General features: G+C 37.6%; 1 protein-coding gene across 7 annotated transcripts in view; it reads right to left on the bottom strand.

The window, feature by feature from the left end:
• Scalloped (TEA domain transcription factor 1 homolog scalloped) overlaps positions 1-14,360 on the bottom strand; it is a 106,815-nt gene that overhangs the window by 71,845 nt on the left and 20,610 nt on the right. Inside the window, exon 2 of one of the 7 annotated variants that reach the window (XM_076386779.1) lies at positions 13,161-13,248. The exons of the other annotated variants lie outside the window; for them this stretch is intronic. Coding sequence (XP_076242894.1) covers positions 13,161-13,185 — 25 coding nt within the window. The 5' untranslated portion in view covers positions 13,186-13,248. The remainder of the gene's footprint in view (positions 1-13,160; positions 13,249-14,360) is intronic. 7 annotated transcript variants of the gene reach the window in all.

Raw genomic sequence — 14,360 nt, 5'->3', positions numbered from 1 at the left:
ACCTGTATGCCTGTGTCAACTATGTGTATAGGTGTATGTGTGAAAACAAACACTAGGTAGAAGTCGCCGAAGAATGAGCGAAACCTGCTCGTATCATTTACCGTGCAACTCTCGCGGCTAAACAACCCCTAATTTGCGCCATTGTAGTTTCACTGTGCATTCGAACAAGGGGATGCCACTGTTAATCGGGGATTAATAATCAGCTAGGCTTTTCCCGAGTTAAATAATTTATTTATGTTGGAGAGTTGTGTTACAGATTATCGATCGTGTCATAATATGACTGATAATGTTCGTATTTCGATGTTTTAAGTATCTACATTTTCAGGATTTCAGAGTTTATAATTTCCAGGTTTTACAATTTTCCAAATTCCAAGCACAAGGGTTTATACATTTTTAACTGGAAACGTTATAAAATTGTGTAATTTTTGAACCTTTAATTTCTGAATTTTTAGGGTTCCAAATTTTTTAAATTGCAAATTTTCAACACTTTTAATTAGCAAATTCTGAAGTTTATGAACTTTAAAAATTAAGGATTTTCTAATTCTCAAAATTCCAGGTTTTCAGAGCTTCGAATTTTCAAATTTACAAGATCTCGAAAATTCAAAGTGCAAATACTCCAGATTGTATCTTTAATATTCGAAATTTTCAAATTTTTATTGAATTTATTTTAGTCTCCAAATGAACCACTGTTTCCCAAAAATCATACGTTTTAACGCCATTTTATTTTAATTAACGTTGAAAATTGCCTTTATTGAATAAGGATCACTTAACCGGGGAAAGTGAACACATTCGACACACTCACACACGAAAATGTACAATATCATTTATTCCAGGTAAATTAAACTACTTCTGTAAACACACGAGTTATATATTTCTATCCTCCACTGTTTCTGCATGTAAATTATTTGATGAAATAATACATGCTGAGTCTCTCTCGCAGGCGGATAGAATTATTTGTTGTTTAGGAAAGCACCGCAATATAATCGGGAAATTTGGATGCTTGCGTATTGTACATTATGTCAACCCAAAGGTGAATCGATACATGTGAAATTGGCGATAAATGATTGGATCAAATAGTAGCGAGAAATGGATTGCATTTGCCAGCAAATGCGCAGAAGTCCGTATTGTGTCTTGGTATAATAATGTAGCGATCGCAATACAACCAGAAATTACCAACGAGATTGTATTTTCTGCTTTGTAAACAGGATTGTGGTTGCAGCTTCCTTACTCAAATTAATTAAGCACCTATCTCAACTCGAATTCAAGCACATAGTCTCGATACAATCTCGCGACCTAAACCCAATCAACAATTAACCCTATTTAAAGTACAAGAATCTCGTCTCTAAATAATTTCCTCGATCAATATAAAAAAATATTTTCACGAGTGTATCGTCGAGCTTTTATCGAGACAACCTAATAAAGCACCACAAAACATGCCCAGATTGAAGCTGAAAACGCATGGGATAAAAAGTGGTGGCAAATAGGAGGATGCAGTGCGCCTCAAATAAAGACGACGAACAGAATGATTTGCGTTGACCACGAAAATGTAACTGCACGCGAGCTGCAGGTGTGCGCACTCGACTGTCAAGTGTACGAGAAAGACAGCAAGAATGGCAATCCGAGGGTGGTGGAAGAGCCAGAGGGATGCTGGAAACGAGACAAAGGGGGATGATAGGCATTTAGAGGGGGAGGATACAAGTGACTGCGCAGTTGAAATTTTCCGATCTGCGTGTGTAGTGCATTCCGAGCATGCAATTTGTAACGTTAACAGTTATTTCAAGCGGAGCCCATTTTTGGGACTTCGAAGTAAGCTCTTTAGGCGTTTGCCTCGGGCCTAACGCTCCCTTGGACTTTTATGCTCGTTTGAGTGACTGAAGATCGTGAAACAAGTGTATTTTTTGGAAAGACTGAGACCAGGGATGGGGGCTAACGAGTGTTGATGCACTGCTGAATAGACAGAAGTGATGAGATGATCAATGTTACAATTGTTTTATGTGATCAACATGGTACAGCTATTTTTTTTACCTATGTAATTTTGGATTTAAGAATATCTGATTTGGTTAGAGGAATGCTGGATTAAAAAATTGAAAATTTGAAAGATCTGAGATTTTAAGTTTAGATATGATATGAAAATTCGAAAACGTGAAAATTTTGAAAATGTAAAGATTAAAAATATGAAAATTCGAAATCTTGAAGATTTGAGAAATTAAGAAATTATAAAAGTTTTACATCTTCGACTTGAAAATCTCATAATAATTTGGAGATTTAAAACTTCAAAATTTGAAAATTTGACGTTTGAAAATTTAAGAATTTGAAATCTTGTGAACCTTAATATTCAAAGCCCGAAGATTTCAAATTTTCAATACATCAAAATTTTGGGATTTTAATATTAAAAATTTGAGACCTTAGAAGGTTAGAATCCTAAAAATTTGAGAATTGAAAATTTACAAGTTGGAGGCTCGAAAATCTGGAGTCTTAAAAACTCGATAATTGAGGAACTTGGAAATTTGAAAGTTTGACAACTAACAAATCAGAAAATTGGATAATTAAGAAACTTGAAACTGAAACTTTGAAAACTGGAAAACTTGAAAGTTTAAAAATTTGGTAATTAGAAAGCTTGGAAATTTTACAAACTAACAACTGAAGAACTTAGATCTTTGACAATTAAAAAGTTTAGAGGTTTAAAAATTTGATAACTGAGAACGATAAAAATTCGAAAATCTAAAATTTAAAATTTCGAATGCTAGTCATTTTACTAATTTACGCGAAGCGGCGTGCTCAGTCGCGCGAATCCGCTTCTAGCGCATGATTCACGGGTGAAGCAACGTTCACGCACGTGTTCCTGGCACACGTCTTTCTTTTCTTGGCCCGTGGCCAAGTTCCGAAACAGCGTCCTGACCGGCGTCTTCAGCGACGGTTCGCCTTAATTATCGAGTCCACAGCGACATGGCAAATTTACGAGAGCGTGCTGCTTTCTACGATCATGGAAACCGAAACCTGTTCATTGTCGTCCCCATCGCACTCTTTGATCTCTCCCCAAGCTTTCGATACCTGTTAACGAGCCATCGTTCAATGAACCTGCCCGTATTCCTTGTAACGTCACGTGGGTCAGGCAATTGATTCATCGCCTGAGGCTCCACGAAAAGCCCGCGAGGAGTGTGAGGCTGGTGGATGCCTAAATTCAGCAAGCTAAAGTGCTGCTGAAGGTTCAGCAGAAGTTCAGTATTGTCTCGATGAAAGTTCCCTAGGAAACTAGTGTTTTCTATATTTTACCTGGTTCTGGCTTGTGAGAAGACAAATTCAAGCTACTATTTAATATCCCAGATCTGAGTGACGAGTCCCTTATACATATTGTACAGTTTAATTGGAAAATTTCGAAAGAGTGTTGGCAGCACTTACAGTACTACAGGATTTACAATAAATGCTGCCAATAATCGAAGGTTTCCAGTTAAACTGATCGCCCTGTATAACCTCCTAACTGATTCCAAGTTGCGAACTTCTATCGAGACGAAACTGGCAACGCAAATAGAAACGTGGAAACTCGTCAAACCCATGAATCATTTACCAAAGAGAGCTTCTCGATTCTTGGACACTTTTCACGTGAAATTGTCTGTCTCTAAACATATTTAGCTTCCCATCCTGTCTTCCTCCCTCGAGCTTTTATTCCGTCTAGGGTAAAATTTAAATCCAATCGGAGGATCGTGTTCGACGCACAGACGAGATCCACCCTTCGCCCTCTTCTTTCGCGAGAGAGCTGTCCTCGCAGGAAAGCCGCAAGGTGAGCAGATTGCCGGTTGCCTATCGGAAATATTTTCCAGCTCCGAGAATTTATCGGGCGTCTGCCCGGGAATATTTGAAAATTCCTTCGACGCCGAGAGGCGGCTGAAGGTGCCTTCGATCCACAATATTCTTCACACCTTAATTAATATCGCAATTTTCGAGCTGACATCGTTTTATCCGAAGATTTCAACAAGATTCGATCTATTTTGTCTTATTACTAGATATAGCGGTTCTTGGCTATTTTCCTCGTTTCGTGTATTAAGAATTTGCGAATTTCTACTTCTGGATGCAGTTTTGTATCGATAGAAGCTCGCAACTTGGTCTCAGTGTAAAATGTAGATTCTGGAATTAGTGACTTGAATTTTCTTCCTCAAAGGTGAAGGCAAGGAAAAGTGAAAGTGAGCATTAGTGTCTCAGCGAGCTAATATCGAGATAGCATCGTACCATCCAGCAACAGGGACAACACCATACATATGTGTAAAGATGTAGCCAATAACATGGTTAAAAATCGCAAATATACTAGAATAAAGAGTCCTACCTTATTCACTTCCACATAGCGTCGAGAGATTCTCAACTCACTGACTCATAACTAGTTATAATTAAGTAATTAGAGAAACAGCAATTAATTGAAAATTTTTTCATAAAATATATTCAACTTCCGATATTTTCTATATTTTTGCATATTTTGTAGATTCTGTACTTCTTTTGCATACTAAAATTCCCTAGAAATACCTAAAGATCCACAATCTACATATTACTAGCCACAATTTATGCCTCACACAATAAACAAATAAAACACTATCAAATCCACACAGTAGATTAAGCAAATATGTCAAAATTACCCTGCTTAAAGCACTAAAATTATTTTTCACTCACAAAACAATAGGAACATCGAAAGTTTCTCAGTAAGAGTAGATCGAGTGATAAGGTGACCTCGAGTGTCTAAGATATTCCACCAGTCGCGATTGCGAACACTTTTTATTCCTCCTGAAGCCTCGTTGATTCAATCCGCCATTAAAACGATTAGCGTTTTTCCTGCAACCGCATCTTCAGTTCGCATTCAAACGCTAGATGACGTGATTCAGTAGACGCTGAGTCTTATCGTACCTCAGGAACGTTTGGAGCTATTGTTCCTGATAATTTACTACTTCCCTTCTCTATCGCCTTGCGAACGATACGCTCCTAAGTCCTCTTCGATTCCTGGTACATACACTATAGGATGCAAACGTGTAACGCAGAGCGAGATAACAAAGAGATTAGAGAGAATGCTTGGAAAGTGAATTTCTTCGAGGTCCATTCTTTCCAGAGTGCAGTGCTTCATCAGCACAGATTGGATACTGATGTTTTTGTACAGGTTGATTTTTTCGCTACTAGACTCAAAAGAGGTGCCACCGCCCAGACATCATAACAGAGATCCTGCCTCTTTACTCGATAAGCTATTCAATGTGTACAGTTTCAAATGCTAAGCATCCAAGAAACGAAAGAAATCGCTGAGAAATGTTTACAGGTCACACGCATAGAAACGTCTTCGCTGCAGTAGCCATCGTCGTCGATGACATACTCAATAGCTTATCGAGTAGGACAAGGTCTCTGTTATGATGTTTAGGTGGCGACACCGCTTCTGGGTCCACTAGCGAAGAAATCAGCCTGTGTGTACTGTGTCGTCTCGATATAAGCTCGCTGGGGCACTCGTGTCTCTTTGAACACGTGTTCCCTTATGGCTATCGCGTAAATGGATCTCAGAAGCGAGTTTCCCAGATTTTCAGGTCTGAACTGATTTCACTTGGCGAGCCTGCTGGAAAAACGGGTTTTCTCGAGGAAAACAGGAAAAATCCGCGCAGTTTGAATATGAATACCGTTTCAACGTGGTAGATCAATAAATCTACAATGAGCACTGCTGTGTGACGAGGCCAAAGCACCCCCTTCAGAATCACACTTGTTGCTCGGCACCCTTGATCCGTAAAGTCACCCCTTCGGGGCTGCCCTTTTAGCGAACACAAGAGCCGCGGCGTTAAAAGAATTTACCAGGCAATCTTCGACCTTGTTCATGCGCGCAATCACAAAAGAGTAGAATCTATTGAAACTGGCCCGCTGAGTTCTTACCCAGAAATTTTGTTTTATAATCAGTGACCATCTTAAAAAAACGGGAAGTACTAATTTAATAGTAAAAGTGGGAGCATGTTGAAAAGCAAACTAATTAAGAAAGACTAATATGAAGAAAGTGAAAATATTTTTGAAAAAACTGGGATATTAGATTATTCGAAAGTTGAAAATTTGGGAATTTAAAACTGTAAAATATGACAGCTTAAGAACTTGAAAATTTTTAAATATTAATGAGTTGAATATTTGAAACTGGAAATTTTGGAATTCTTAAAATATGAAAATTTGAAATTTCTTAAATTTTAAATACTCAAATCTTCAAGATTTCAATATGTTAAATTTCTAAATTTTCAAATTCTGAATTTTATATTTGCAAATTAACCAATTTGAAAATTTAAAAATTCAAAAATTGAACAATTTAAGGATTTGGTAATTTAAAAGTTGAAACTTTGAAAACTTGGAATGGTGAATATTTAAAAATTTTACAGTTAATTTGGGAACTTGACGTTTCGAAGATTTAAAAACCCTAAATTTTGAAAATTTAAGAACTTGAAAATTTGAAATAAAAGCTTGAAAGTTATAGTTTGAAAATAGGTAGGTTCACTGCACACAGTGGATTTATTTTTCACTGACGTGGTTGATCGTAAATAAAAAGAGAACCCGTCGCGGATCATTTGCGCCGGGATGAAGGAGCTGCCGGAGGAAAGTTGCTGCGAGGAAAGACTAGGCGAAACGGTGTGGCAGTTTGATTCATGGTCGACGTACCGAGTTATCGCTTTGCCAATAGTGGAAATTGAGGAGAAGAGCATCGTGAAGTCGAGAGTGAAAGACAAAAGGGCTGCAAAGATGAATCGACGAGCTGAACTTTCGCGAATCGGTTCTTACTTTGAGATATCAACCTTTGTAAAAGCATCGATATACCTTTAATGTAATGTAGACTCATTGGATTGTAGAACTTCCCTTATCAATCTTTCTTTCTACTATATATCAACAGGATAAACACTTTAGTATAAAAAAGTACACAATAAACAGTAGAATGCAGAGACTATAAAAGAAAGATTTCACAAAAGGTAAAAACACCGTGCAATTAACGAAGAAGTAGATTTTTAAGCAGTAGATAAATTATGCTTTAGTCGATAGAGTTGCAATTGCAAACACCATTAGCTAATTTAGTTATACGACAGATACAGTTAAAGCATAATATTAATTATCGATATCTGGAGCCAATTACGATTGGCCACGGTTGGCACTGATTTATTTCAAAGGTGGTCTATGACACATAGGCGTAACTCAAGTATACCAAGAATTAAGATAGAAACAAGATGCTGTTTCACTGAGCGCCAGCGATCCTACTCCGCTTGTGCAAGAAGAAAAATGGCGTCAATGAACCAAACAGTATGGTACATACTGTTACTTGTTCACAAGGCTCGCCTAATTATCCTACATCTGAAATAAGCTTCGATCTACTAGCAAATCTATCTTCCTCTACACTTGCAATTAGATTGTGAATATCTGGAGCCAATTACGAACGGTTTTGATTTGTTTTGAACATGGTGTACCCTGCATAGGCGTAGCCCAAGTGCAATTATATTGACGGTGACGCGATAAAAGTTCAGATGAATTTAAGATGCTGTTACTCGAGTTGATGAGCACCACTGATGGCCAGCTCAAAGGGAAGACAGCAGGCGAACGAATGCGAAAAGGGGGGATGGAGGGGGTTTAGGTTAAGATGCGCCAGCCAGGCCAGGAAATGCACTTGACGCAGCGTCGTCGCGAAGGATGAGTCATCGGAGATACGGGAAACCGGTTCGCCACGGCTATAAACCTGTTCCCCCTACTACTCGGAATCCTCTCTCCGAGTTCTGTCACTCTTTCTTTCCTCCGCTCCTTTTCTTCGGCCAGTGCCCCCCTCTGCCCTCGCCGGCTACCTTAACCCCTCTCGCCGAGAGGTGGATCTCGACGTCGTCAATCGTCACTTTGTCACACCGCGTACGGTCCCTACCGTTTGCATACCGGGTGACCGAAAACGAAGCAACCGAGTTTGTCACGTGCTTCAAATAGATCGCTTTTAACTTCATTTTCTTTCCAGCTACAAATACGCTTCGCTCTGGCTTAACTGGGATTGAAAAAGGATTACCGATTTTCAAGTTTCAAACATTTTCGAAGTTCCAAGGTATGCAGCTCTCAGATTTGCGAGTTTTTCGATTTTTAAGTCTTCGAGTTTTCAAGTTCTACCTCTTTGCACTCTAAATTCTCAAATTTTCAAATTTTTGAAATTTTCAAACTTCTAGAATTTTAAGTCTCAGACAATTAAAAATTTCAAATTTTCAAATTTTTAAATTTTCAAATCTTCAAATCTTCAAATTTTCAAATTTTCAAATTTTCAAATATTCAAATACTTGAATTTTACGTTAGCAAATTTTCTAAATTCTTAACCTTGAAAATTATAAAATTCGAAGATTTAAAAATTTGAAAACATCCAACTTTCTAAATATTAAAATTCGAAATCTTGGAGATTTAAAAACCTGATACTTAATTTTTCAGACCACTGTGTGACTTATAGCCCCTGTGCGTCGACACCTATGACTATTCAGCGTACAGTGGGAGCGCGTTAAGTCGATCCATAAATTTAAACTGTATTTTTATTTAAACATCTCTGTCTCCACCGTGGCTATTTAACACAAAGTACACTATATACAATCTTATCCTGAATATCAATTACTTCTATTCATGTATGGAGGAAGGTTATTTTTCCTCGGTTCGCCAGTTGTGAACACACCTTAACCCTTCGATCTCTTTCCTCATCCTTAATGGACGTACCTATTATATCTTCAGGTGTGTTACTTAGAACAGGAAACGTCTTTCAGCCATGGCAATAAATCCTGCAGGACATTTTCAGGTATAGTTTTCTGGGATTGTCTTACAACGAAATTGGATTTTCTGTGGCACAAAAACTTTTAGAAAATATCTTCTTCCACAGAAATTTCAGAAGAACTAATAATAAAAATAAAAGAAATGTACTAATATTAATAATTCGATTTTTTTATTTAAATACATTTGAATAAATCCAAACCCATTTACTTGGAATTTTTTTCTAGTAATTAAATTTATAAATAAATTTTTAATTTGGAATAGTTTGAAAAGCTAGACTTCTTTTTTAGATCAAAGCATTTAGTAAAACATCGAAATTATTAGAGTGCATAAAACGATACTGCTCTATGTTAATAGAGGGTGAGAGTTGCTAACATGGATTCGATCTTTCACTCACATATTTAGTTACGCGGTTTCACAATTCCATTAGCCGCCTTTTTATTAAATGTAACGCTGGTTGAGTTATTGCATAATCGCTTATTACGAGTGAAACCTTAACGGAACACACCAACAGGAACGAAGCACTTGCACCTCTTTATGACAGCAAGTCCCAACAAAAGCGAGTTCAATGCCACAAAATGGGTTTGAAAAAATAAATATTATTTCTATGCAATACTACAGTCTTTACTGAAATCTTCTTGAAATTGCAATAATTAGTATTATACCTAACTTGGATCTCAGAAACTACAAATAATTAAACAAACTGACTATATTCTACCCTATTTTCCAAAAAAGAATTCTCCCATAAGTTCCTAATAAAAGCTAAACTACTGTGCAATGTACTGGCCTCATCTAATGTACCACTCGAAAGCAACTTTAGGACAAAAATATATATTGACAAAAAACTGTTACTGCAAGCGAGCAATTATCCTTAATCGTACTTTTCGAGTCCAAATGTTGTATGAATGTCTTTTTAAAATTCTGATGGGGATAAACAGAGGCTGTACGAAACGTTTCTTCTCTCCCTCAAGGCCTCCCGTAACGAGATCGTGCCAGCCTCTGGTTTTAATGACATTTGAAAGGGCCGAGAAAAAGGTCAAGAAGCATCGATGCATCGATGCAACCGAGCTCTGCGCTTCGCGAGATGAGTACACCTTCTCTCGCCCTTCTCTGCGTCGTCCTGGCGAACCGGTGTAAAAGGTAGCAAGAAGTGAAACCGAGGCGAACAATAGAAGGTCAATAGAGTTTAGAACGCTTGAGCGTGTATGTGAAGTTTATGTAAGCAAATACAATGCAGGATACATAAAAAGGTCTTGAACACTCGCCTCGAATTTGTATGTGATCTTAGAAATGTGAAATTTGGAACTTCTAAATATTTTAAATTCAAAAATACTATTTTATGTAGTTTTAAAAAAAGGTCGTTTAATGGGGTCGTCTAGTTGAGAGGTCGAAGAAGAGAGATTTCTTCGAGAATTTTTTCTAAAGAAACTAGGAGACTTTTTAATTCGAGGGTTTCGCTCACTTCTTTGTTTACGTTTAGAGAAAAATCAACAATTTTTTCAATATACGATAATAAAAATTGTAAAAGTTATGTAATGATATATTTTATAGTTCAGACCAGAACTCTATTCTCACTAATTAAAATGATTTATCGTTCGTTCGTTTCAGATGAGTAGAACGACCGCAGTCATGTCAGTCATCCATGAAAGAACCTATAAAATATATCATTACATAACTTTTACAATTTTTATTATTGTACATTGAAAAAATTATTGAATATCCCCTAAACGTGAATAAAAAAGTAAGCGAAACCCTCGTATTAAAAAGTTTCATGGTTTCTTTAGAAAAAATTCTCAAAAAGGTACCTGTTTTTCGTCCACTCAACTAGAAGACCTCCTTAATCTCGTTTATAAAAGAGAGCTCCACAAACTTCTCTAACAGAGAAATTCTCACTACACGGTATAAGTTCATCGATGAACTGTAAACTTGTAACGAGTCATATATCTCTTCTTTACTAGTTCACTTTATTTTACTGAGAACCTAAAAGAAAATTCATATACAATATATCTTCAAATTCGGTACACCTAGTCGCGAGCTTATAGCGAGAGGACGCTCTCTCTCTCTCCAATTTCTCAATTTTCCAAATAAATATTCTCACTCGCTATCAGTCATTCAGAGTTCATTGTACCTACATGTATTTTGGGACACGGTACAGCTGGCAACGAGCTAATAACGAGAGAGCCCTCTTCATAAACTCCAAACATAACCCCAAATTTCTATATTCCAACCCTTCATCCACGTGACTCCATAAAAGAGAAAGCATCTCGAAGGGGCGATATTTAATAAAGAGACGAATAAATGGGCAAGTGGACAGCAAGTCGAGCACTGCTTTATGAAACTCGTCTCGAGTTTACAAATATGTATGTGGATCAATCGCAGCTTTATCGGCAGCCAGCGATTGACCCTCGAACACTGTGCTTCTACATAGGTGAGACGCTGCAGGTAGTGATACGCGCGCGCGCGCACGTGCACACTGGTTCTATGTATATTCTATCGCCATAATAACTCAGCCTCGAACGCGTCGCTCTTCCCGCAGCGACCGCAACCCGCACTGCCGACGAAACACGAGCAAATCGACTATCCTGGCTATTTTCTACCCGGTTACGTAAATTAATACTAGAAACGATACGAAAATTATCCCTAGATGCCATGGGATCGAATTTGTTGAACGCAACATTATTAAGCGATCTTTGTGTCTGCTGAACGCTATTATTTAAATGTGTAATTGGATGTTTTGTATCAGAGGGAAGTTTGGGCGACAAAATTGGAATGCTCGACTCGATATAAGCTCGTTAATACTGACTCATTTCTGGTCAACGATTCCCCACTTTCTTTGACCTTTGACGAGATGAAATTTGATCAGATGAAAGTTATCGTCGTTTGAACCTAGATGAAAGAGATTACATCGAGTCTGTCACGCTTCTAAAGAAACTGATTTAGTTCGAAAAAAAAGCACAGGGACAGTGGTTCTCAACGAAAGGGTGTATTCACACTGGGCTAATTTTTCGACTCGGAGGAAGTATTATTAGAAAGGACACTAGCGAGTATTAGAGCTCGAAGCCTTCGCCTATTCCTTTTTCCAAGCACACTTGATTTATGGTAAAACGCTTTTTACTTGTTATTGTGCGACCGCACGCAAATATCTTGTAAAATGTAGCCAGGCATCGAGAGACGGGCAAAAGCATTTCTCAGCCGCCCACGCGACCCGTCGACATGATTTATGACGATTCTAGGGGATTGTGCAAGTCGCGTTGGAAGTCACTGGAAGATCGAGGAGATCATTTCTGATCCGTGGTTAACAGCAACTGAATAAAGGCTCGCGAAGAACTACAATGCCTCGATATAAGCTCGACGGTGCGTGTTTGCTTAGAGGCAGCGTTGCCTCGATATAAGCCCCACCAGCGTTGTCTCGTGGAACTTGAAAGCGAGTTTCTCAGATTATGGTCAGGTCAAAGGATCCGATGGGAAACGATTACGACAGTATGCAAAACGAGCCGACAAAAGGGCCTTATCGCGCGGCTACTTTTTACAGAAATTCCTGACGCCGAGTAAATTCCCGTCGCCGAGAGATTTATCAGTGCTCCAGCCAATTTCGAAGACGAACTTCGAATCGTTTCTTCGGAGGAAATCGAGGCAATCGACGATAGAACTTCTCGTCATCGACGAGCATTCATCATCTCTGACCGGTTTTCATAGATGAGTCACTCTCTCTTTAGATTTATAGAAAATACCGCTAGCGCTCTCTTTCCTTTTTGTCTACTGCTTCAACTGTTCTGACGATTTCATTGGATCATAGCAGAGAGACCAAGATATCTCGTATTTTCGTTTCTACATTTTAGGATTGATTTTTAGAAGGTTGTTTCGATAGATCACCGCAGTCGATATTTGAGAAATTGAATATTTCATACATTGACCATTTTAGTAATTAAATATTCGTAAAAATGCACGTTTGGCAAGTTGAATATTTTAAGCATTGAATATGTAACAGGCGGAATATATAACAAACTGAGTACGCAAAAAATGAAAATTTCGAAGCAATGAATATTTGTCAAATTGACTATTTTAATAATTGACTATTTAAAAAATGGTGTATGAGAATATTTAAAGATTTCAATATTGAAGTATTTGAATAATTAAACGTTCTAATATTTGATAAATTGAATACTTGGAAAATTAAATATTGAAAAAGTTGAAAATGTCAATACTGATAATATGAAAAATTAATATTTGAAATTTTTGAAAAGTATTTGAAATTTCAAAAATATTTGCAAGTTTAATACTCGAGATGATTGAAAATTTGAATACTTTGATAGAAATAGCAACAAAAAATATAAGAGAGAAATCTCAGCCAAACTATATTGTCAAGTTATAACCATAAGAACAGAAAAGATGTTAATTCTATTGTATACCTGGCATTACGAGTATCGAACGCATAAAGGTGCCTCTCTCGAAACTGTACAGGGTGGCCGATAAGTTTACTTGACACACAAGACTTACCTGAAACAAGAAAGAGCAAAAAAGATTATTTATATTCTGCAGTTTAATCAAGTTGTCGATGTTTTAAATAAAGTAATCAACAGGTTCATTCTGACATAATAGTTTCAATTTACATGATTCTCATGTACAATAACTTAGTTAAATAACATTAGCATTAAAAGTGCTCGCATTCAAATGAGTACAAGCTCGTAAGCGAAACATGTAAACAAGTTAAGGGCTTTTCTACTAATCGCGAACCATTGCTCACCGATCTCGAATCCTTGAACAATCGATTCTTTTGCTTTTTTCTCTCAACAAAATCCTGAGTCACTCAACCACTGAGCAATCAATTTAATTAATAGATTTTTCCATAGACAATGAATGTCGATCATTCTCAAGAATAATTAAGTTTACTAATAATTAATGTAACTGCGACCAGGAACTAGTGTTACATAAACATTAAAAAATACGATCAAGAGGATACTAAAAATCGATGCGCAGTAGATCACGCACAGTGCTGCGCAGCGGCTTACGCACAGTGCATGCGCAGTGGGCAATTTTGCAGCGCGTTGCGTAAGCGAAACGAGGCGCGAAAATACGATGACTATATCGATCGATGTGTAATCGACGAATCTAATAATGGCAGCGATTATTCAAGATCGATCACGGAGCAGCAGAAGATATTTTTCTGTGTGATGGTGGGCGTGTGTGTGGGCACGATTTAAACATTCACGGTTCGAACATCGAGCATTATTCGCTTGAATGAGTTCGCTGGGGGAATCAATCAACTGTGATTCATCCTTCCGTTAACTATACTTGGGATGTAAAATATTGGCGGTGTTGGGCCATCCCCTCCACCATAATTGCATACCCCCACTCTGCCTTCAGGCCACCCCTCTACATCCGTTGTGTATATCTGAGTCTTGACCTCATACTAAATATTGCGTGTACACAACATTGTATTTTAACTCGCAGAAATGAAACAAGAAATATTAAAGGATTAAATATCTATTTGTGAGAGACTCTCAAATACAATTCTACGGTATGATAATCAATCGCGCAAGGTTAAGTAGCGAGTTTCAATGCACAATATCACAGAAAATGAATAAACAGGGACCAATTTTCGAGACTCA

Source organism: Calliopsis andreniformis, chromosome 10 (genome assembly GCF_051401765.1).
Source record: "Calliopsis andreniformis isolate RMS-2024a chromosome 10, iyCalAndr_principal, whole genome shotgun sequence".
Taxonomy (NCBI): Eukaryota; Metazoa; Arthropoda; class Insecta; order Hymenoptera; family Andrenidae; genus Calliopsis; species Calliopsis andreniformis.
Note: the sequence above shows the minus strand (reverse complement) of the source record. Positions and strands in the feature narration are given on the sequence as shown.